The sequence below is a fragment of the Musa acuminata genome, chromosome BXJ3-8 (assembly GCF_036884655.1).
Source record: "Musa acuminata AAA Group cultivar baxijiao chromosome BXJ3-8, Cavendish_Baxijiao_AAA, whole genome shotgun sequence".
Taxonomy (NCBI): Eukaryota; Viridiplantae; Streptophyta; class Magnoliopsida; order Zingiberales; family Musaceae; genus Musa; species Musa acuminata.
In genome coordinates, this window is record NC_088356.1 from 1,908,039 (window position 1) to 1,934,142 (window position 26,104).

Genomic DNA, 26,104 nt, shown 5'->3' on the forward strand with positions numbered 1-26,104 from the left:
ATATCATGATCTCTTAACGAACAATTCCAAGAAAAACCGCACTCGTCGGAGAGGGAAACACCGTTCCCATCCTCCCCCTACATGACATCTGTCGGCACTGTGGACTAACAGTGGTAAATACTGGAAATAATTGGAAGCGTTGATGCTTGGCAAAGCTTTTTAAGAAGGAAACAAGGAGAGAGAGAGAGAGAGAGAGAGAGAGAGAGAGAGATAAAAGAACCAGACGATAATTCTCTCTAGAGCTTCACCAGACTGCAAATTTGATGATTCGCAATCTAAATCATGGCAATATGCAGGTGACGCACCTCATATCAGCAGCTGACTACAGGGTAAGACGGGGACAACCAGAAATTATGAAATGATGCATGGCACTTGACATTTACACAACCAGAAAATATCTTTTGAAAGTTGTAGCAAAGAAAATATCATTTGAACGCTCTAGCAAAGATTGCACAGTATTTAAAATAATGAATAGACGATGCAACCAACATTTGATACATCATCAACCACTTACAGTGGAGAAATGACCTTATTCAGCAAGGAGCTTGCTTACGAGGATCAACTGTTACTACAAACCTAAAACAACACGTCCTACACTGAAGAAGAAAATGCAAATCCTTTGCAAGTACTAGCTAGAACTGACTCTTGCATCAACTAATAACCAAATCCTCATTACTTCGTGGCTGGATATATTCATTTGCCTGTAAGGAAAATTCAAGAGGGAAAAGTTTGTAAACAGCTACAAGACGCAATAGATAGAAACACTAGTAAGTTCTTTTCCGGAAGACCAAAACCAAGTATTCATGAAAACCCTTCTAGTGCATAAAATTCATGCAGTTTACAGGATACTAGAAAGTTTCGACTGTATTTAGGGTTGAAAATTTTCCATACCTAGAGCAGGTCCAAGGTCCCAATCTCAAGCTTGAAGCTGACATTGCTTCAACAAGAAGGAAGCCAGGTCGGATATCGTTTATCTATGAGTCAAGTTTAAATGACCTAAAAATTAAGCCTGCAGTTCATTTTAAGCTCAATTAGCTTTCTACATCTAATTTGACCTTTTATATGGAAGGTAGGCAGAATTTGATCAAAGTTATAAGCTCCACTATAAAATGCCAACCTGGTAAAAAATGCAACTAATGGACTTCCTATAGTTTTATCTCCAGAAAACTTTGATGGTTGACTCAATGGTACTGAACTGAAGGAGTCTTAAAAGGTAACTGATGAAAGTGCACTGGTAGATAATGAGAGTCGGGATAATTTCACCATTATCATGTTATAGATTATTAATACAGAAAGAGACAGAATTGACCATAGTGGGAATTAGATGAATAGTTCGATCTGGATTCAAAAAAGCAACACAACCAAACAAGTTATATTAGCTGGCCGGACCACTCGAATTGACAGATCGGCAGGACCAAACCCCTACAGCAATCAAACTCATACACTTCTCTTACCCTTGCCCTAAGCTCACTCCTAGTGTCTTACGGTATTCATCTTCACCTTCTCCAGCTTCTAAGTTCAGATGTGGTGTAAAGTCAATAAAATCTTACGTAGAAATAGTTAAATCTCAACAATCATCATATTACACTTTACACAGATAAGAAGAGAAGATCAGCGCTAAATTCTGAAACTTACTACACTGGAAGATTCCGGTGGGTGTACACTACCCCTTTATCACCATCGACAATTTGTCCATTACCTTTCAAAATCCTAGATGAAACACACAAAAAAAAATCACACAATACACAAGGATTTCATATACTAGATGAACAGAAACAATTTATACAGGTATTACATGCAAGGAGTCATGATAGGCAAAGCTTCACAATCAAATGAATGAAAGTGCAGTGCTCTAGTGAACGATAAGTTATAGAAGTAATAGCACAATATATGAATATTGCATTCTTGCACATCAATGAGAAATAAATGATGCTTTGTGATCAATGGGTATGTTTTTGCTAGCTTTAGGAAATCTTTGTGATATTGAAAGCAAGGTGTGAATACTGTTCGGTCAAGTCTTGGCTTTGCTTTGCATTGATTTTCTTCATTTTTGGAAATATCAAAAGTTGATATTTGGTCTATTCAGGCTCATTTCGAACTTTGAATCCTTAGAACTGTTGCATCACCTTTCTAACTGTATAAAACTATTCATGAATACCGAACATATCAAAGATGATGATGATGATGATGATAATAAAGTACATGCATATATAATCATCATTATATTTTTTCTGGAGTTACCATTACTTTCATACTGTAATAATTATTATCATGAAAGGGATCCTGGCTACTTTTAAGTATATAACCATGTAAAGTTTGTTCCTGCAAAAAACATTCAGTTTACTTTTGCACAAAAACTTGCTGTTTGTGATCAATAGTGTAATGATAGCTTGATAAACACCAAATTTTCAAGTGTTTCAAGAAACTAAAAAACCAATAAACAGGGAAATAATCATTAGCAGGACTAGGCAAAGTAATTTAATGTGAAACTTACCATCGGGTGGTTAGTAATCCTTCGACACCAACAGGTCCCCGAGCATGAATCCTACTTGTACTTATACCCACCTTCTCAAGCCATAAACAAATTATGCCAAAAAAATTTGACAATAATAATATATCAAAAGAAAAATAATTTTAGAAGAATTACCTCTGCACCAAGTCCAAAACGGGCTCCATCACAAAAGCGTGTGCTTGCATTGTAAAACACTGCAGCACTAAATAAGGAAAAAAACATCAAGCTCTTGTCTTCCGATATTCAATGTACACATATAATTGAGCTATCTAAGAAAGATGACTATAGGAAAGTACAGAACAACTGCAGTACACAACAAAACATTACTGTTTTGGTACATAGTTATCTGAACAAGCAAACTTACACATGAGATTTTGATATATAATTCAACAGAACCAACAAAAAATTTATTGACTTAATCTAGCTAAAATAGCAAACATGCAACCTTATAAACAAGTTAGTTAGAGAAACATTATCTTGTAGAGCAACTAACCGACTTTATTTCAACTAGAAGGTGCGTTCAACACAAATCAAGGGGTTGATTATTTGATCCTCAATATGCATAGATATTCCCCACAAGGATTGAAATATTGTACCGTACCGAAGTTTCGATATTCTCTCGGTACGATATGGTGCTGTATACCGCTCGGTATATATATATATATATATATATATATATATATATATATATATATACATATATACATACATATATACATGTATATATATACATATATACATACATATATACATACATATATATATATATATACATATATACATACATATATACATACATATATACATATATACATATATATATATACATATATATATATATATATACATACATACATACATACATACATACATATATATATATATACATACATATATACATACATATATATATACATACATATATATATATATAAGTAAAAAAAAAATTTCGACGTCGCCTCTATATATATATATATATAATCTTTTATTTATATATCTATTTGTTTATATATATATTTATATATATAATTTTTTTAAAAATGTGCGAGGTCACCTTTATATATATATAATTTATTTATTATTTATTTATAAATAAAAAAATACCGCTCGGTAGCGAGCAGTCCGCATACCAGTTTACTGTCGAACCGATATGTACCGGACGTTATTATTCGAAACTGTATACCTTGATTCCCCGAGGCTTAGGCAATTTGCTTTATCCATGCTATATGAAAACTTGCCTAAGCCTCAGGCCTGTGCCAGCAATAAACACCAAGTCCAGTAAAGTGATCCAAAAATGGATCATACAAAATTACAAACTTCGAATGAGTCTTTCATCAAGCTTGGAAGTAGTATGAACCAAGGTATGCAATACCGTACCATACCGGTGTTTCGAGGTTGGCTCAGTACGGTATGATACCGGTGTATCGAGCGGTACACCAAGGCTTACCGAGCAATTTTCTCTTACTGTAGCACTGTAGCATAGCTACAGTGTATTACTGTAGCACTATAGCACGGTCCATCCGATAGTGAGCAGTCCGCGTACCAGTATGCCGTCGGACCGGTACATACCGTTCATACCGGGCGGTATCATTCGAAATTGCATACCATGATATGAACTATGAAGTATGAACTATGAAACATGGTCAGTTGGCAACAAGTTTAGAACTGCAATAGAACAGTTAAAATCCATATAAACTGGCTATACAAACAATTGTTTCTTTCTTTGCTTAACTATTCAATGACGATTATTATGACTTTGTCACATCTCAGTAATTCACAACAAAGGCCCAGACCTACTTCCCGTTATTTGACAAGGAAACATCAAATTTCAGCATCATCATGTGCTCCTATGTAATTCAAATATCCACTCCATAGATATTTTCAGATCTGTAGTCAGATTATTTTCAGATTTCAATGTCATGATTCATGATCTTTATTGATTTAAAAGTTTTGAATTATATATAAAAGAAAAAAAATACAAAGAAAAAAAATACATTCTTGATGTTACAGTGAATTATTTTAGGTTATTGAATTATTATTATTTGATTTTCCTTACATTTGCATGATGTTGAATAATAATTTTTATTGCAATTTTATCATGTTATTTGAATTTTATCATGCAAGTACTAATCAAAATCAGCAGAAAGTGGAGAACTAATGTAAAATCAAAAAACCATTATAGTAACATTTTGAAACTAATGTAAGATGTTATCTTTCATCACCTTAATCTGACCTTAACATAAAACTTAAATCTTGAAGCTTATTCTAACAAATTAATGTCTCATTTTAAAGTTGCTTTACTTTTAAATGTGATCCTTGATGACAAATCAAAAGAACCAAGAGAGCGATCAAAGTTTGCAGTAATAGAAAATTTTGTTCCTATTAACTAAGTGCAACTTTGTAAAATAGCTGCAAGAATATTATAATAAATAATACTAATTACAGAAACAAAAAAATGCATGATGCACACAACACAACAAACAAGAACAAAGAGGCAGCCTGCCTTGTACATATTACACCATTTAAAACAGCAGACAGATACCTGTCAACTTGATGGAGGAAGATCTCTGCAGCTTCAAGATCCTTGGCAATAATGCAGTCAGTATGCGCACTGAAAAACGAAAGCAAACATTCACTTTTAATAAAGTTAATTACTTAATTTTAACCATTCTTTCTCAACGATGGCATTCTTTCTCATTGATAACAGAGAAACTAAAAATAGCAGCCATGATGATAGGTGCCAGCCAATAAAACTTAAATTGGAAAATTCAAGGTCAGTAGAAACTAAAATATACCTTCCATGATGATGTATGTGGTCAATAGCAGCATGTATATCATCAACAACTTCAACTGTACAAGCCATTGAGTTGTATTCATGATGAAGCAACGGTGCTTCAGGAATGTCAAACTCAAGACTTGCTCTAGGTCCACCAAATAAGGCAACTCCTGTGATTGAAAATGGAAATAAAATTCTGTTGGCATTTTAAAACAACCATTAATGTATAGAAAATAGAAAGAACTTCAACAGGACAAATGAGATGCTTAATTTTGTGAAGATTCATTTTATATGTTTTTTGCACATTAATTGCACCAATATTCCACTAAATTAGCACTAACCAAAGCACACTAATGAGATTTTAACAATGATCCTTATAACTTAGAATGACATTAGGACCACCAAAAAAGTAATGATCCAAGTAATCTGCGATCTTAAAAAACTTTATATATATGAGCCTTGCCATATAGCTTAAAATGCTTAAGACCAAGAATCGAGGAGTCAATCATCAAATGTACAAATGCAAGCCTATATTTTCAATGTCGAGTAATCAAAAGAACACAAAGACTTCATTTCACCAGTGTCTTTTGTCATGCCATGTGAACCATTGTGACTAGCCCTACCTGCAACACAATATCTTAAGCTGTAGCTTCTATTGTAAACCTATACAGCTGAGGAAATTAACTGTCAGTGGGAAGTAATCATATTATATCTGGAAATCATTTATAAGATGGAAATCAACCTTGTTGAATCACAAGACTACTGCAAACAAATGAACCTGGTTAACAATCATCAATGTTGACCTGCCAGCCTTTTGCCGACTGGCCAAATCTTCTGCTGCAATAATTCTTTGTACACCATAAAACTTAGCCTACCTCCCAGATTATAAGAACACACATCATGCATTCAATAAAACTGACAAAAAAATTTCAAGGCTACGGATGCCCAACCTTGATTGTACATTACATGATAGTAAATATTGATTCACAGCACCTTCAAACACCCACACTAAGGAAAGATTGGATGGACTTAATGACAAGTCTTATAGTCTATTTATAGTATTTTTCGAGGATTGAAATACCGTACCATATCGCTGTTTCAAGCTTGGCTCAATATGGTATGGTATCATGTACCGAGCGGTACACCAGGGTGTACCGAACGGTACACCTAATTTAGGTGTAAAATCATCCGAAAATACCTGGAAAAAAAAATACATACCTCTAATTAAAGAAAGAGAAAACATATTTCTTGATTAGAAAATTCTTCCTCGTAATCTTCCCAAATTAGTCTCGATTCAATTCACAAATCGTTGTTTTGTAGAATTTAGGAGAGCGCAAATATGAGAAAAAAAAAAGAGTTTGAGATAGTTTAAGAAAGAATAAGAATGAAATGGAGTGAAATAGGGGAGAAAAAGAGTTTTAAAACCTATGAGAAAGGGCTGACCGTTGGAGCACTGTTACCGAGCGGTAACAGTCGAAATCGACCGTTACCAAGTTGTGCTGGCCAGTAACGGTCGAAATTTCAACCGTTACTGCCCAATATAACCATGTGTCATCCGATACGGGGCGATGTTAAACGTTCCGCCCGGTAGCAGGCGGTCCGCGTACCGGTATACTGTCAGACCGGTACGTATATTATTCGAAACTGTATACCTTGGTATTTCCTATCCTAAACTGCTCTCTATCATAATAAGACTTTCAATGCTCAATCAATTGTAATAGTGTAATACCACTTGGCCATGACTTGATAATCCTAATCATGTCCACCTTTAGAGAAGTAGCTTAAGACCACTCGATATATCATTCTTGTGCTAAACCACATTAATCTTCTCTCCAATCAAAATCACCATCATGATTCTTACATCCCTAAGAAGCTCAAAATCTTATGCATCCTCAAATGAAGTTTTTGCCTAGCAGCAGCAAACCAGAAAACCAGACATGGTACATGCTGAGAGGAACAGGGACGTGTACTAGCATTAAAATAGTTCTACCTGGAAAATGGAATCCACGGAAAGAAAGAATAGTATGCCACAATTAACCATGTCATATTTTCTAATACAAAGAACTAGAGATGCAAGACAGAGACATAGAACTTAAATGCATTTATCTGCCTTGGGAATAAAAAAAGTACTTAAATGCATTAGTCGGCAATCAACCAAATTTGCACAATGGTTACACTTTAGCTGATGAAAAGTCTGTTACTTGATGATAATGATCAGACCTTCACTTTTGAGCTCCACTATTAAATCATTAAGCCCCTCAGTCTTCAAGAGATCCTTGTGTATAAGAAGTGTTTCCTGCAAGAAACAGAGATCAATTTTAAATTAAATAAATTATCATCACATAGTTTAGAGACAACGAAGTGATTAATAACAGATACATTTGACTAGATAATGTATGTTTAATTTGAAGGAAAATGGAATTGCATAGGAATCCCTAGAGGATAATTTTTCAGTAGTAGAAAAACAGCAGAGTCAATAGTGATTTCTTGATGTTTCTCTTGATTTGATTAAGAAAATTAATAGAACAACATCTTGGATGAAGTATCAAGCACTTGAATTTTTTTCGATCGTCAACACACAACTTGGGTAGAAGTGCAAAAAAACAGACTAATGCACTAGACTCCAGCCAATGAAGTCCAGAAGGGTCAAAGGTACCAATGCTTATTTAGTTCAAAACTATTGAAGACATGAGCCCAAAAAAGGACCAATGTGGCAAAGATGATACTCCTTTTATTCAATGGCAAAAGACGAAAGCACAAACTAAGTAACAAGCAAAGTTTATAACATCACTTCGATAGCCAACAAAGATGCAGACAGGGCTATTTTCAATTCAGTTTAGTATGAGCTGTATAACCCGGTAAGCTCACAGCAACGGACTTGCCGGGTTGTTTACATGCTTCGAGTGGTGAACATATCATGTAAGCAGACCGATACCAAATTGTGTCCTATCCGCTTCTCTCCTACTCTCTCTGGTCTAAGCAGTATTGATCTATATTGTGTTGCAAATGTGAATCTGTACCAGTAATAGATACAAAACCAATCTCTAACATAGTAGAATCTGTACTGGCGATAGATACAACCACTCTCAAATGTTTCAATACTTATGATAGATACAAAACCAATGACATAATCATAATAGAATTGATTTCAATAAGATGAAGAAATACCATAGCATTACAAGCTGCTGGATAGTCAATCTTGGCATCTAACACGATATGCTTTGCCATTTCCATGTCAGCAGATTTGTCAACATATACATGACAGATGCCGTCTGGAAGGTAAACATTGAGACCTCATAAATAGGACTTCATAAACATTGAGACCTCATAAGTCTCTACCATGACAGATGTAGAGAATAATGCATCATAAATAGGACCAGAATTTTAAAAGAAAATAATCAACAAGTAAATATAGCACTATTGTTTGCAATACCTGCATGACCTAGAACTGGAATCTTGGTGGATTCCTTGATTTGATCAACGAGTTTATTACTACCTCTTGGGATAACAAGATCAATTACATCATCAAGCTGGAAAGGTTGTCATAAGGAGTGACAATTATGGATCTCATGAGTAATGTATCCTCAAGAAAGTTAAAAATCGGAAGATTATTACTCTAATGCAAGCTCACCTTTAGCAAATCTGGAATCTCATCTCTAGATGTAACAAGCCCAATAAGCTTTTGGCCTATAAAATCTGGAATTGCTCCCGTAATGACCTAACAAAATATGAAAGCTTCGAAAAGTGATTTTGTACCTAATGGAAAAGAACTATTTAACATCAAATTTGTGTGTATATATATAGATGAAACAACTGTTTGTAGGATGCACATTCTTGAAGCAGAATTTGCATAAAGAAACAAACCTTATGCAAGATTGCATTAGATCTCATGGCTTCTTTGCCCCCTTTCAGAAGAAGGCCATTCCCACTTCGAATAGCTAAAGAAGCAATCTACAAAAGAAGAATCACCATCATAAAAAGAAGGGACATAAAACATGTTTTTATATCACAAATAGTACTAATTTCAAGTAAAATGCATGATATAATGAAGCACTTTGAAAGCTTGAATGTCCTGAAATATAAGAGTACACTAAACACATAAACAGGAAATACAACCATACTTATATACATATTGGTTAAGTGTATCACGATTGAAGGACAAAAGTTCCCAACTTTTTAGTAACAAATCTTTTCAAACAAAATCCCTAGCAAAAGAATGTAGATGTTCAGTAAAATGACAAGCCCAATATTTTGTGTGCAGAATCCAAGCGAGAACGCTGTGATGTGGTTAATGGGGACAGGAGCAAACTATTCTGGTATGCATAGCTGAACATTGTCTGTGTGGATCCACGAGGCATGCTGAGATGGCATCTTCGTAGTGGCTGGCTTATGGCTGAGGTGGTAGACAGTTTACCGCTTCACAACTTACCTTTTATGAAGAAAAGTTATAAAGATTTGCATACTTAGGTACATCCATACATAAATGTCAGCACGCGTACTATTATTATTATTATTATTATTATTTTCTATTCCTTAAAATCTGAATTTGCAAGGTAGTCGTTCAAGCTTTCTTATCTGTACATTATTCCTAGAAACCTTAGTGCAACTATAGAAGAAAAAAACATTCTGAAGATACTCCATAAAGAGAATGAAATGTTTAAATTCTCAACTACCTCTTTCTTCATCAAAGTGTCACTGCCTCCAAATTAGAGAACATAAAAAAAGAAAATGTTGGCCTTTTTAATCCTCACGTTTTCAATCATCCCCAAACCATTTATTGTTTGGTGAAGGTATACAAACACATATTTTAGCTAAAAAAATCCCAACCATGATCCTTATTGTATATTTTAAATGTTTGGTATGAATATCAGGGGATTGAAGAGGCAAACTATTAAATTTTCAAAGTTTGAATGGGTGGTCAATGAAGCTGTAATAAAGGAAAAATGATGGTGACTGAAAACAAAGGGATACTAAGAAATATACATCTCCCTCTTATCTTTGAAGTTATCTATTATGTTACTTTCATTAAGATATTTGTCTTAATCATAACATAAAGCTCTTTTGCTCCTATCCATGCCAATTTTGTTGCTTGATTGTAACCAGACATAATAAAGAAAAAAGAAGACTTAATGGCATGCCAACATTCAAAAACAAGTATCCAGGTATCATCTCCATTTTTCATCCCTATTTTCCAATTAATCTATAAAAATAAAGGATTCACACTTACCTAGTCAGATTTCAAATTTTTCTCTCATCTTTTTCCCTCTTTTCATCTTTTAATTTCTAGTAGTGATGCTGAAATGGTTGGAGTGGTGGTGGTGGGTAGTGGTGCTATATTAATGTAAATGATAATAACAATGGCAATGGTAGCAATGGTGATGGTGGTGACGATAGTAGTAATGTTGGTGGCAATTGCAATGGTGGTGATAGAACGGTGAGTTATACCATGCATAACAATGATTGTGGCAGCAGGGACAATGGCAGTGTGTGCCATAGTGATGGTGGCCACAGAAGTAAATGTGATGATAGCAATGATAGTGGAGGTGACAGCATTGGGGTAATGGTGCTAACGATGATAGTGACAAACTGCCAATGATGGCTTGATGGGAATGGTGTCTAATGTGGCAGCAACAATGATCCAATTAATTTAGTACAGAAGAGTCTTATAGAGTTCAGAAACTTCTAATTTTCTGAGGTCTATACAGAGTCAGAAAACTGAAAAACCAGTTTTCCAGGAAAATTGGTTTCCATCTTTAATCAAAGAAAATGTTTTTTTTTTGTATTCTTGAAATTCTTTTTGGAAAATTGGAACTTTTTTAGCAAGTAAATATGTCCCTTGCTATTATCACTGATTGAATAAATATGAAAACAATAACAAGAATTAAACAAATAATAAATGACTGAGAGGCATGACAACCATACAACAAGCAAGCTAAACAAGATCAGAAGATAGGCTCAGAATATAAACAAAGTGGCATTAAAAGCTTACCCAAGCCAATCAATCATTCATAATGTCTATATATTAACTTGACTGACATGCCATAAGAAAAGTTCAGAATATAAACACAAAGCAGAATAAACATATAACATGTATAAATTAACTTGATGTAACATGTCATAGAAAAAGCTCAATGTGCACATTCAAATAAGACCAAAATGCAATAAATATCATTATTTTCATATAAATACATGCCTCAAGATAACTGTTTCTGAAATATTCAGTTTGTTTAGTCATGAACAGGAAAGAAACAATTAGTCTGTAGATACCTGAGTAACCAGAGGTTAAAGAACTACCAAACAAGCAACTAAAGCTGATACTTCTGTCTATCCATGACCTTAGCAGAGATAAGCTCAAGAACTTGGCTAGAGACTAAGAGGGGGAGAGAAATCTTGACAATGAAAATCCAAAATCTCGGATCAATTCAGAGACAATTTTCAAATAAGTAGCTATTATTCTACACAAATAAAGGTCTATTAGTTATAATCTACATTGTTATGAGCATTCAATCAGTTGGATGTATAATCATTACATTTGCAAAGATCAAACATGCCATTTTCTACTTCTAGATCACCTGCACCAATGATTCCATAGTGTTTTTTGCAACCCAACAACACTTGAAAACAAGCCATATGATAACCAAATCCTTACTCTACATTGTCAACAGATTCTCATAAAGAATCACCTCAAATATTTGTCCAGAGAACAGCTATCACATAAGACGAAGAGTATGGAAAAGGCATAATGTCATAATAAAAGCCACAATATAACCTTTTGCTACTTTAATAGCACTTGCTTAATTATAGTTTTTTAATTATTGAAAAGCTGAGAACCAAACTTTCCCCAAGAATTATCTCTAATAATATGCTATTTCTTCATATTTCTTAGACTGAAGTGTCCAGAATTGATTATTTAATTGAAGCTTTAACGAATGAGATGAGGCATATTACCATGGAGATAAAAGATGCCATATCATTGTAGCCTCAGAAAATTACACCATATACATAATGGTTGATTATCAGAAAGGTGTTATGTTTTCGTTACTAAAATAAGCTGCACAAATGTGTGTTGCTGATTGACAAAAGCTAATTTGTGAAGCATAAAGTAGGTAAACATCATGGTGTCAAAAATCCAGTGGCCAGTGGCCTAACTTGCTCATAAGCCACAAGAGAAAAGGGCTATATCTTTAAGTGTTATGGTTTACCTGAACTAAGGCATCAGGCCTGGACTCAAACACAATGAGGAGAACGCCCAAGGGGCAAGATGTCTTTTCCAAGATTATTCCTTCTGCAAGCTGAATAAATAGTATACATCAGATTTTCAGAATTCTGAAACAATGTACCACCACGATGAATAATTTTACTTGCAGGCATTGCATTTGCACCAAATTCTAACTACCATCATAAACATGCAGGATACATGATATCTGCAAGTACTTACCTCTGTTCTTTTCAAGACACGATATATTGGATCTTCCATATCTGCAAGTATACGAATGGAATTTGCAAGGCTAGATATCTGTCAAAAAGTGAATATGTCTAATGCAAATAAGATGAGTGACCACAAGGAAAACATTAATATAACATAATGCTACTACATTTCATAATACATAATAAGAATTTGAATACAAAACAAATAGTACCTCGAGCTAGAAATCAATGTAAGGCTATAATTCATAAATATAATCTTGCAACAAGGAAAATAACATAAACTTGTAATTCCTTGCCTTGCCTGGCTTCAGAGTCAATCTAGAAATCAATGATTTTTCATATTCAGCCTGTTGCGCAGCTGCAACATCAGCCTCATTTTCAGTTCTAATTAATTCCTCATTTGCCTCTAAAGCATCGGCAATGTCCAACAAAATCTTCTTGCGGGCCTCTGATGAGACAGTCTGGTGATAAACCCAAATAGGAATGAGTTGAAATTTATTAAAATGGTACAAAAAAGGACCAGCAATTCATGTATTCTTTCTACGGTATCCCTATCATGTACATTACCTGAAGTCGCCTGGAACATTCCCTTGCTGAAACTGCCATGTTGTGTGCACCATCTTCTCCAAGCAGCATCCACTTACTTGCATCCTGATGAAAGAGGGTACCAACTCTCTCACCTTTAAGTACCTTTGTAATGCTATCAGTAGTGAAACCACTTCAAAGACAAAAAAAAGAGTATCAGAATTTAATATATATATAAATATATATATGTATGTCACCAAACTTTTGGATGAAGCTAGTTGGATAAAAAGAAGAATCAACTTCTTGTAAAGATTGAATCTCTTAAACAGCCACATGAATCAACAAAACAACAATGTTCAACTGCCTGCATAATGGCAGGCAATGCTTCCACCTTCACTTGCTACCAGGGTTCTGCCTTATAAGTTCTGTTACAGGATCAGAACCTTTTTTTTCTTGCCCCCTGAGTTTTCAAGATCAAATAGGTGCAGTTTTTAACTGACTCACCTAGTCTAAAGTCTCAAGTTTTGATTTAAAGCCCACACCAGTTAAGACCCTTTGAAGTATTAGGACATCAAGGGTTTGAGCAATTGAGAAGTACCAGTGGACTCATCCTCCTCAGCAAGGACTTTAGACAAGTATCTGCATGTCAGCAAACTCCACTGGAAGAAGCATGAAGATAGTTCCACCTATAAACTAAAATATATGGTGCATAAGATTTCATGAACTTGCTAAAAGCATCATAAATAACCATAGAAAGGTCAAGGCATGCCACAGAAGCTATTGAAACCTAGGCCTTCATCCACATCCATTGGACTCCACAACACCAAATCCTGATAAAGTTCTTATGAAAATCAGATTGGCCATGTGAACAGGATCATGGAGCAGCTCTTTTAAACTCTATTCAAGTCATACAAGGATGGCTGACATGCAAGGATGCTTTAGAATTAATTGCAACAGATAAGAAACAAACATGTGAAACCCAAATAAATTGTCTTCCTGTACCAAACTTTAGAGGACTGATGTGTAATCAGACAACTCAGTTGCAGATAATAACAAAAGTTCAAAAAGAAACTGCACATTGTTGCAGCATTGATTATTCAGGGCTTGACATTAGAAAAAGAAGGCAGCAAGACGATGAATACCTGGTGATCACAACAGGGATGCCTGCATAAGCAGCATAGACTGCAGCCTTCACTTTAGCAGTCATACCTCCTCTTCCTACCCTGGACTTGTCTCCAAAAGTTATCTCGCTCTGATGCCTCTCTTTCACATATGTATGTATTAATTTTGAATGTGGTTCTCCAGGGGGACCACTATATAGACCTTCAACATCACTTAGCAGAACAAGAAGATCAGCTTTTAATTCCAAAGCCAACAAAGCTGCTAGACTGTCATTGTCCCAAAAGATGCCAAAAGAGTCCTGCAAATATTATTAACTATTAGGATAAGAGCCAAATAATGAATGACATGGTCTGAACAAAACAAGAAGAACTAAACAGATCATCAATTTATAATAATTAGGCTCACAACAATATAACAAGTTAATTTTGAGATTTTTAAACAGTAGAAAAATCCTGTTATATTTGGTTCAGTGAAAAACTTTAGCTACAAAAGGATCATAGACAAAGTGGCAAATATATAAATGGCATACATCAAACTTTCAATAATATGATAATCAATAGCAAAAGCCAAGAAGAGATGTTTTATACACATAAAACCCAATTTGTTTGTGATGAATCACATGTCATTTTACACACAAAATATGATATAGAAGTTTGTAAATTAAATAAAATGAAATGTCTGGCATCACATACTCTAAAGTAAACATTCTAAACTCAAGAAGCTTAAGAAGTCATTGGTAGAAGAAGCAAAAGTTGAAGAACTTGGCTGGTATTTGTTCCAGCTGTTGTTAATATATACACATCAAACCTAAAAAATTTGTCATTGCAAATAACAAAAATCTAATTTCCCCTGTACATTAAAACCCAATTTGTTGTGATGAATTGCATGTCATTTTCTACATAAATTATGATATAGAAATTTGTAAAAAAATTATATAAAAGAAAATGGTTCTGGGCCTTCTGGCATCAGATACTCCTAAGTAAACATTATAAATTTCAAGAAGTTTATGAAGTCGTTATTAGAAGCAAAAATTGAAGAAATTGGCTGCTCTGTTCGAGCTGTTGCTAATATATCTAAATCAAAACCTAAAAAAGTTTATGTTCTCATTGAAAATAACTAAAATCTAATTTCTCCTTATCCTAATAGGAAATAGCAAAAGATTTAATATTATGTTGGTATGCTAAAATTCCATAAATACTTAAAACAGTTATGTAGTCAAACTTCATGGGACAAAATGTTGGGGTTTCAGAGAAGTTCGATTTGGATCATCTATCCTTTGTGACCCCTTGTGATGCTCATCGTCGCCAATCGTCACTGACCCAGATCCTCCTCCTCTTCCTCCTCCTCCTTTGTCTTCACTTTCTTATCCTTCTCCTCCTCCTCTCCTTTTCTTCTTCTCCTCTTCCTCCCTGCCTCCATCTCTTCATCATTACCATGACAACATACAACGTACTGCATGTCAATACACCAATATGAACTAGACCCATACCAATCCAACTAGTAACTGGTATAGGTCTAGTATCTGAGATACTACACCATGCTTGTTACAACTAGAATAGAAGTCAAAAGATGATAAGGTACCAACAATTATCTTCAAGTTTAAGTATGGCATGGCATCAGGCAGCAGAACCTGATAGAGAATGGCAACTTCTCGTAGTGGCAGCCACCAAACAAGATAGATCCAATTACAAAATGACATGTTTAGCTAATAATAATTATCACATTTGACATACCTCATACGGAGCTTTCCTCGTACTTATTGCATCATTTTCATTGAAAACAGGGATAACTCTTAAAGCTAACAATGTATTCACTGTCTGAGAGAGTTGCATCCGGAAATCTGGGTCTTTAAAATCACTATCAGTGACAAGAAGCTGAGATGATGTCACATCCAGCTGCATTACAAATTATATTACTGTGATAAAATAATACAGGTTTTACTGTCTAATGAATCAACTAGAAGTATGTGCAGCAAGAAACAAGCCAGAAACCATGCCTGACTAAATAAGGTATCATATAAAGCCATTAGGCCACTTTGACCAACAGAAGCACAGGCTTTCCCATCTAGCTCTACTTGCGGTTTCTGGAGATCAGCAAAGCTGCAAAAATGGAGTTAATATGATTGGGATAATAATAACCAGGATTTATATGTTGACGCATCACTTCTCTAAATAAGATCGTTTTGATGAAAACCAGAATAATCTTGTACCTGCTATTGACCAGTTTCCTGTATCTAAGCCTTTGCCGGCCAACACCAACTGCACCTGAAGTGACCATGATTACTTCAAAACCACTAGAATTAAGTTCTTTAATCTGCACATATCTCATTTCAATTGGTAAGAAGGCATAATGTTTAAATTCTTATATGCAAATATAATGTAATACGATTGATGAAGCACTCTTGTAAATGAAAACAAAAAAGTTTCAGTATATCAACACCTGCTCACAAAGGGCCCCCAGTCTTCCAAGAGCCAATCTCCCTTCTGTCCTTGTGACAACTGCAGTCCCCACCTAACATATATATAAAAAGAAAGTAAGCACGCATCCAACTTTTCCAGGCAGCTACTCTAAAGATATTTGGAGCTATGTCCTCAGACTCGTGGCATTTGATGAAATATTTGACATTTGTATTCAGAGTTTTGTTGGACTAAAGCTTCCATATATGACATCTTTTACGCATGTCATCATCTGAATAGTTTGGTCAGCCTTCATACAACACATATGGATGGAGAGAAATAGAAGAAGGCTACTGTCGGATTGTTTAAGATACCTTATATGTCATACTTTTCATGCATGTTACACTCTGAATAGCTTGGTCAGCCTTCATAATTACATATAGGACAGAAGTACAAGAAGGGGATATCAGTCTGTTCAAGATACTACACCTTTCCCAGGTCTTGTAAAAGACTATATCAGTGTAATATTATGTCAAAAAATGGGATTCAGTTTGGAGTTGCTTGCTCATTGGTTTGTTGTTGGCGTAAATTTATATATTACGATCTGTATGCGTTGAGTAATTCAATTTTTCTCTCTTTTATAGTGCTATTTTTTTTATAATTATCAGCTTTCTTTAAGTGTAGCAGATATCAGCACACTTTTCTGGATGATTGAAAATCATAGTTATCCAAAGAAGAAAATAAAGAATATGCCATTTTGCAGGCACCATATTGGAACCTTCCCCCTACAAGAACAAGTAACATAGAGAGAGTATAAACAAAAATCTTGAGCCTTTTCTTAAGATGATTTAGACGTGATCGCTTTTAGAAACAAAAGGGCAACACCAGTTAATTCCCACAAAATTGACAAATCAAAATATTACTAGATTCTATCACCATATACACCACATTTTGGAGACAAATGATTCAAGCTTTTGGGAAAAGGATCAAAGCACGCAAGGACAAGAAGGGGATCTACGAAATTAAAGACCAAAGTGCACCCAATAGATTCTATCCCCACGTACATCACATGTCAAAACAAAAAACAATTATAAATTATCATTTTATCATGAGAAAAATCAAATCACAAGTAAAGAATCCATTTCAAGATTAGACAAGGGTTTTACTAGACCCTAGTGAGGGGACCTACCGGATCAAACACCAAGATAATGTTAAATATATTCAATCCCTATATATGCCGTACTTAATAAACAAAAGTGATATTCTGTCTGCCATTTTCTTGAGAAGAAAGAATCAAATCACATATAAGAACCGATTTCGAGACCGGAATACGGTTTTACCAAACCCAAGAATGGAAGAGCCCCCAGACCGGAGAAGGATGAAGAGGGGATCTATCAAATGAACCACTCATCCCCACGTACCACTTCAGAGGCAAAACCGATACCCCATTTACTGTTCCATTGAGATAAAAATGATCAGAGAACACATCAAGAACCGATTTAGACAACCGACTAGAGATTGACTACACCCAAGAGCAGAAGCTCCGAAAATGGGATCTATCAAATCAAAGACCGAGATCCACCAGTAGATTCTATCCCCATATGCACCAGATTATTTTAGGCAAAAACGATTCCCCATTTGCTGTCGTACTGAGATAAATAGGACCAATTCACACAACAATAAAGAACCCATTCCGGGCTAGGGTTTTGCTAAACCCAAGAACGTAAGAGCTCCAGACCGCGACGCGCAAGGAAGGAGGAAGAAGAGATCGAAGGAGATACAGAAGCAGGAAAGAGAAGCACCTTTATGACGAGGCGCTTCACTCCCTTGATGAAATCTCGAGTTGGATCCATGGCGGCTGCGCGCGGCGAGTAGACCAGGTCGGCTAGCACTGGAGTCGGAGACGAGATGTACGTGACAACCTCCTCTTGTTAATGCTGTTGCTACGCTTTATATCGACCCATCGGCCTCGGTCATCACCTTTGTGCCCTCCTCTAGGATAAGATTTTTCATCGATTCTCTTTGCCTAAATTAAATAAGATAAAATGGATAACAGAACGAGGACGAACAAGCAAATATCTGACAAGTCCAGGGGTTATTAAGTAATTGCGTGATCCATTCCATCCATCTTCTCATAAAAGTAAAACAGAAACACTTCGTTCCACAGCGGCAACAACAAAAGAAAAAATCCCGTTCCGCAACAAAAACAACCCCTGTCCTTTCTCTTCCGCCTCTCATTTCCTTCTTTTATTTCCCCGATTCTTCCCGTCGTCGCCTTCGACTAATTGATTTCACGTTCCGGCCCGGTTTCTAGGGCTTCGACTAGTGGGATCAGAGGAGACCGGCATGGACTGGGGACGACGTGAAGGTGGAGGACCCGTACTCTTCCCCGCGCCCCATTCGGAATTCTTCTCCCGATTCACCTTCCCCAGATCTTACGCCAAATGGAGCAGCCCAATCAAGTGCAATCTCTACTAGTAAGATAACTGGACCCGACTTAATTTTCTTTTATTATTATTATTTCTGCTATTTTGTGGTGAATTCCTGTGAAGATTTTGTCGTTCATAAGTTCCTGGATATAATGCAGCGACAATTCATGTGTTAATGAAGTAAATTCCCAGAGTTATCTCGTAAAAGATGGTTTTTCCCAGTGGATCTTTGTGGAAGTATTGGTTACATCACTTTGATGTATGTGGTATTTGCAAAAAGAACCATTTCTTTGGTAGGATTTAGCATTTCATGTCGGTATAGGCTTTTGGTGGCCTTATATTTCAGAATTAATTTATGGTTTCGACGCATCTGATTCATAATATTTTCGATGCCTGGAGTCTCTTGTCAACTTTGATGGATACCCTACTGAATTCTCTCTTCCATGCGAGTTTTCTGCAGCTACAGGACAAATTATTTCATTCTGATCACATTCATCCTCCGTAAGAAAACAACTAAGACTATAGTCGGTATAGGCTTTTGGTGGCCTTATATTTCAGAATTAATTTATGGTTTCGACTTATCTGATTTATGATATTTTGGATTCCTGGAGTCTCTTGTCAATTTTGAAGGATACCATACTGAATTCTCTCTTCCATGAGAGTTTTCTGCAGCTACAGGACAAATTATTTCATTCTGATCACATTCATCCTCCGTAAGAAAACAACTAAGACTATAGTTTCTGCTATATTCCTGATTTTGGTTTATCTTGGTGCAGGAACACTTTTATCCTTTCAACTTTAATGCAGCAGTGGGTTTTCTTTAGATCCTTGTGCTATCCCATTCCTGAATGTTTGGCAAGTCTCTGATGATGTTTTAACTGCTAAGAGACCGTAGGTTTTTGACATTATATTTTCTCATACATCCCCACACAAACACATTCCTTAAGAAAAGGAAAAGAAAAAGGTGGCTCATATGCTGATTTAGAGTTAGTTGTAGGCGTAGAGCGGATGATAGCATCTCATGCATCTAGCTATTTAGAGCAATAGGTTTATGACAAGCAGGAGCCCAAGACCGATAAAGACGCAGAACATGCAGAAGATATTGTTGAACATGGCATGTGTATTGCTTCTACTTCACATCCATGCACAGTGCGTCTATCTCAGGTTGCAAAATTGGTGCAAACTTTAGAAAGTTAAATAGGAATCAAAATCTTAGATATTAGATCTAACTACTGAGACAAAATGGTGACAGCAAAAATGATTGATTTAGAAGGGAGTTTGTGTTAGTAGTTTAATGAAATGGTCAAATGTTGTTGCATTTTCATGAAAAATGTGTCATTCTTGGATGTAGCCATCATTTCTTTAGTATTATTTACAGATTTAATGTATTTAATTATAGTGATCTAAAGTATTCTGCCATGTTACAGATTCTGATGTGTGATTTACACAGCTTTGCAGTTACTTTTGATGAGAAAATGAAAAGGACTGTCAAACGCTTTTCTCCTCATTAGCTGCAAAGTTGAGGCCACCAATAGCGGGAGCTCTCGGTCTGGCTTTGACACTATTTATCTGTATTGTGGGTGTCAACTAGCTAATGGAACATATATACATAGACCTGTTCTTCGTGGGCGACCGTCTACAATAAGAGCAATCCGTATTTGTGGACAGCCTTGATGGATGTTTGTCTTGATTTTCTCAGCTGGTAAATCTTAAAAGTCTCAGCTTCTAACTCCGTTAACTTAGTAATATAGGATCGACAAACCCTTTATTGATAGATAACATTATAAAAACTCATTGACTTAATTCTCATTACAGCTAGTTGCATCCTCTGGTTGACCACCTCCAATCTGGTTGCTGTGCTTTGGGCACTCGTCGACGGACTGCTTGGTACTACTTTATTTACACTATGTACTATGAGGCATAGTCATTTTGATGGCATCCTATGGTGACTGATTGTTTTGTGTAGCAACTACACTTAACGCAACCTTCCAAATGCCTAACCTGAAGGCATGGCTTAACACATGATGTGAGGAACTTGGTGCAATATGGCGCAACTATAGTGTGTTACAACCACAGAGGTCGATAAGGAGTAAGTTCTTCAAAAGTTTGATGTTCTATTCTCTTCTGTGCATATTATTTAGAATGAGATACTGCCGGAAGTAGAGTAGCCAAAAACTCTTCCGTGTTTCTTTAGCATTTCATCATCTTTTCTCTCTCTAATCTACTATGAAGATGCTTGATGTTTTTTTTTCTTTTGGTATGCATTAATATATGTAGAAAACATTTACCATATCTGTAGGTTGTTTGACATGTATTCTTTAAGAGTTTTGTATGCTTAGTTACGGAGGAATTATGGGTTGAGGGTTTTAGTGGTAGAAGAAATCAATTTGATTTTGTCTCTTTCCCTTCCTAATAATCTTGACAAAATCTTTATCTAAAATCCTTGTGGAGTTCTTTTTTATTGTGGTGGTCATAGAACAAAGCTTCCAATCTACGTTTAACATTAACATAGTACTTCATAGATCCCCGGAAAACCAGGGATAAACTGACGTCCCCAAAGGAATAGGTCAAAGTAACTAACTGACTCTCGTTTTCTTTGCTGACTATATAACTGATTTATTTATCTGCATCAACAACAAAACTAAGTTAGAACACAATAGTTTGGCAATTTTAGCCCAAAAGGAATAGGATGGATAAACAACCCTGCCATGGTAGTTCGCTGCTTTTGATGAAACTTTCTTGGGTAGTAAACCTGTTTGCTAAATCATGTTTCATTGGTCTTCCTCAAGTGATCATAGGAAATAACTAGAGAATCATCCGAATCCAATTCCCATGTAGAAAGCTACAAGAGAGCAACTTAACCTAATTCAACAAACAATGCATATTAATTCAAATCTTCAAGCTCTTAGCAGAAACATACGGCAGCCATGTGTAGGAAACTTGCAGTTGAGTCAGCTATAGGGATGACTGGATTCAGGAAATGTTGTTGACCATGTCACTGCTACCTATCCTTGATTTGTGGCGGAAAATGAGCCGTGGTGGTTGCGATTTTGCTAACCATAGGTGTGCTTACAGTAACTTAAAAGATTGTGGTTCAAGATCTACCAAAGAACAAACAACCATAGCTTAATATACTGTAAAAGAGTTTGATGCCGCAAGAGAAAATTCACTTTATTTCATCATCCCTTGCATGTTTTATTACACGGGTAAGCAGAGGTGAAAAGACACATACACATCTGACAAGTTTGTCCGGAAAGAAAATAACATTAGTCCCTGCTTTGCACCCCCGACAAACTTGTATCTGCAGGCACGACAACGAAAAGAATCGCAGGCTGACATTTCTCACATACAACCGACACAAACTGACAACTATAGCTGCGAGAGCACTGGCGTGCAGGTCTCGCCTGCTCACATGACTATCTCAGGCTTCAAGATGCTCGATTTGATCTCTTTATGCGGGAGAACAACACCTCCGTTGCTGTATATTTCGTCGGAAACATGCACGTCCTCCCCGAGGATCGTCATGTTCTCAATCCGTGCCCACTGCCCCACCGTCGAGTGCCACCCGATGATGCTGCTGGAGATGCACGCATGCTTCTTGATGCGGACACCTCGCATCACTGTGCACCTTGACAGCCTAACTCCAGACTCGATCACACATCCGGGACCGATGGCAACATCTGGTCCGATGAGGCATCCCTCCCCTATCACGGCATTCTCATGAACCAAGACATTCCCCACGATGTGTGAGCCAGTGGCTAGTTTAGATGAGGCCTTCTTCCGCAGAGACTCTAAATAGAGCCGTAGGCCTGTGATGTAGTCCTTCGGCTGTCCAATGTCCATCCAGAAACCCGGTAGGACCATGGCATGGAGTTTCTGGTCTGCTGCAATCTTTGGGAAAACTTCCTTCTCGATCGAAGTTGGCCTCAGCTCGATACGGTCCAAGACCGATGGATTCAACAAGTAAATCCCAGCATTGATCTTGTTGCCTACGAACACTTTCGGCTTCTCCACAAATCTATCAACCTTTCCACTCTCATCCATGACGACGACACCATATTTGGATGGCTCATCAACCTATCGAATAGAAAAAGGATGGGTTGGATCCAGGTACGAGGTAAAAAACTCTATAACCTATAGATGAGCAAAGCTAGAGTTTTGTACCTTGGTCACCATTATTGTCGCCTCCCCACCATGGGATTTGTGGAACTGTATCAGTTCAGCAAATGGGTATTCACTTATGACATCACTGTTAAGGACAAAGAAGGGCTCCCCAGAACCATCCATGAGCCTGTCTCTGGCCAAAGCCAGGGGACCAGCCGTTCCTAGTGGCTCGGTCTCTTGGGAGCAGGTGATTTTGATGCCAAGCTTATCCTCAAAGTCTTTCAGAAAATTAAGCATAACCTGAAAAAAGAGGTGACCAAGATAAATAATATGTGCAGCAGAAATAAAAATGGTCAAAACATTAAAGTATGAACATCTTTGTTTCTTGTACCTCTGGTCGATAATTGATGGCCAAAACAACTTCAGTCACTCCAACATCTTTCAGAGCTTCAATCTGGCCAAAAAAGTAAACTATAGGTTAAACAAATCAACTTGGTTAAAATCTCATGCACAAGAGACCTACCAGCATATTGAGACTAAACCTGACACAGAGAAAACCCAAAAAGTTCCAAGAAGGATTTCTGGCAAAGAAGCAGCACTCTACAAGAGTATTACTGGATTTACAATAATTGGTAGACATAAACAATTTTACTCAATTCTTTTCAACTATAATGGTTGCAAAGTATATGTCTTTTTTTTGAAATGAAATCTCATGTAATCTCAATCTTAAAAGGACAATGCAATTATTAAACTGAACAAAAAAATAGAATCAAATGTAAAATAGTTGCAATGGGCCAAAAGTGCATCAGTTTAGTAGACAAGTTTCCCGGTGTAGTCATCTTGTGCAAAAGTTTCCCTTATCTTCTTTAAAGTAACCACTTTACTTTCCTTCAAACATAGAACAGAGTGCAAAAGTTAATCAAGTGCTGAAGCCAACAATCATCAAAACAAGACACTCAAACATGATATTCATATTTCCTCATTTCTTTGAAGTAGTAAATATTGCAGAAATCCAGAGAGCACTTACCTGATGAAGGATCATCGGTTTGTTAGCGAAATCAACAAGTGGCTTTGGGAAACTGAGTGTCAAAGGTCGGAGGCGGGTGCCAAATCCTCCAACAAGAATGAGCGCCTTCATGGTGTATCCCTTCCTTTTTTTCCCCTGTTGATAAGATATCAAGATCATAGAGTAAGCCAAATAAAAGAATCCCTACCTATATGCAACTCTATTACAACATTTTGTACAATAAGAATGACCTCAAAAGCTTAAAACTGCAGACTGGTGTCGATAATGCATGGCAGAAAATTTCTCAAATGCTAAAGAAGATGCACAAGGATATGGAAAAAAGCGAAAAGAATTAAAGATGTGGAAAGAACTCGGAAGGTTATGCGGGTGGCATTCGAGGCGTAAAAAGTGGTGAGCTTGAGGATCTAATCGTTGCTATGCTCTAGCTGGCTCAGAACTACGGACTCCAGGTAAAGCACATGCTGAACTCATCAACATGTAATTTCCTTTTTCCACACAAGTGTGAGCTGACAGAACTTAATTCCCTACTGATTACAAGAGAAAAAAGAGAGCAATTGGACCAAGAATCTCGCAGATACTGGGGAAAAATGATCAGAGAACTAGATTATTCAATGAGATCAAGCCTCTAAGACTTTCAAATCGACAAGTACAACTTTCCTAGTACCTCGTCATAGGAATCAGAAAAGGAAATGAAATCAATAAGACCAAAAACCTTAGAGGAAAAAGGCAGATCAGGTTATTATCCCCCCAAAAAATGAACGTTATTTAGTCAAAACCATCAAATTCAACACTATAATGGTAGAACTAGAGACAAAGATACTGTAATTTCAAGCACCCTACCAAGCGTGAAAAACACCCTAATCGAACTGCACGAGCACGAAGATCACATCATAAGCCCGTCGTCACCTCGAAAAGAAACGCGACGACGAACCTACTGCTCCCGCGCGTCTCGATTCCCGACTCACATCGACCGAGAGATCGAGAACCCGCGGGATCCGAGCCGATCACTAGCTGCGAACAAAAAGGGGGGAAACCAAACGAGACCCAGAAGGAGGAGGAATCGGAATCTCACCAAAATAGAGATCTTGGGTCGGGATCCCGGCAGGAGGACGCGAATCAAGGCGACGAAGAGCCGATCCCTCTCTCCTTCCCTGATTCGCGACGAAAAGAAGGAAGACAACGGACTTCCCGCGACGCCGAGTGCCGGTTTCAAGCTCACCACCTTTGCCCCCCCCTTTTATAGCCCCCGCCGGATCGTAAATCCACCCTTAATTCCTTTTCTAAAAGAAATTAAAAATCCGTTCATTTTAAGCTTTTTCTTATCCGTATAAATACGACAACTATTTAGGTGAAGTGTTTGAACCCCATGTAATAAGAGTACGCCACCTCTCTCTGTCTTCTCCTGATGGGTGGTGGGTAGATGAGCAATAAGAACCCTAATTGACATCGACCTAATTTTCATATCATACTACCAGTAAATTTGATCGATATATGGAACTAAAAAACACAGAATTCACCGTACAAAATGAATTAACATGAAATAGGAAAACCTGCAGTGCATGTGATTGCCTCAAGCTAGCCTGTCATTTGGCCGCACGTAATTAATGTGCAGAAAAGAGCTGACGTTGGAAATATTCGTTCCAACACGCAGATTTTGACCGTCGTAAAAGGACCAAATAATCGAGTCAAACCGTGATCTTGAGACAACCTATTCAAATATACGGTCAACCGCGGCTCGGGATCCAACGCACCGCGGCTCGTAAATCCCTCATTCTTTCCAAGGTC

General features: G+C 36.7%; 2 protein-coding genes and 1 long non-coding RNA gene across 6 annotated transcripts; 1 reads left to right on the forward strand and 2 right to left on the reverse strand.

The window, feature by feature from the left end:
* Positions 1–397: 397 nt before the first annotated feature.
* LOC135645418 (delta-1-pyrroline-5-carboxylate synthase-like) lies at positions 398–18,759 on the reverse strand. 3 transcript variants are annotated; one of them, XM_065163763.1, is made up of 21 exons: positions 18,562–18,759; positions 16,803–16,874; positions 16,573–16,676; positions 16,360–16,462; positions 16,097–16,258; positions 14,384–14,661; positions 13,284–13,434; positions 13,013–13,177; positions 12,727–12,804; positions 12,491–12,580; positions 9,153–9,239; positions 8,920–9,006; positions 8,722–8,818; positions 8,457–8,560; positions 7,509–7,584; positions 5,308–5,458; positions 5,055–5,123; positions 2,648–2,714; positions 2,495–2,565; positions 1,636–1,710; positions 398–701 (listed from the first exon to the last, which is right to left on the reverse strand). In XM_065163763.1, coding segments are annotated over exons 1-21 (2,139 nt in total). In that variant the 5' UTR covers positions 18,613–18,759; the 3' UTR covers positions 398–700. The 3 variants fall into 3 exon arrangements, with proteins under 3 accessions (XP_065019835.1, XP_065019837.1, XP_065019836.1); XM_065163765.1 differs by having other exon boundaries at positions 16,573–16,627; positions 18,562–18,614; XM_065163764.1 differs by lacking the exon at positions 398–701 and adding an exon at positions 789–1,009.
* Positions 18,760–18,912: 153 nt separating this feature from the next.
* LOC103994025 (uncharacterized) lies at positions 18,913–24,710 on the forward strand. Of its 2 annotated transcripts, XR_010498776.1 has the most exons (6): positions 18,913–19,236; positions 20,639–20,890; positions 21,004–21,075; positions 21,155–21,277; positions 24,301–24,481; positions 24,571–24,710. It is a non-coding gene; the product is annotated as an uncharacterized LOC103994025 (long non-coding RNA). The 2 variants fall into 2 exon arrangements; XR_672428.3 differs by lacking the exons at positions 24,301–24,481; positions 24,571–24,710 and having other exon boundaries at positions 18,915–19,236; positions 21,155–21,480.
* On the reverse strand, positions 22,334–24,448 carry LOC135645419 (probable mannose-1-phosphate guanylyltransferase 3). The gene is made up of 4 exons (XM_065163766.1): positions 24,320–24,448; positions 23,684–23,746; positions 23,353–23,592; positions 22,334–23,265 (listed from the first exon to the last, which is right to left on the reverse strand). The coding sequence occupies exons 1-4, from the start codon at positions 24,428–24,430 to the stop codon at positions 22,597–22,599; spliced, it is 1,083 nt and encodes a 360-aa protein (XP_065019838.1). The 5' UTR covers positions 24,431–24,448; the 3' UTR covers positions 22,334–22,596.
* Positions 24,711–26,104: the final 1,394 nt, after the last annotated feature.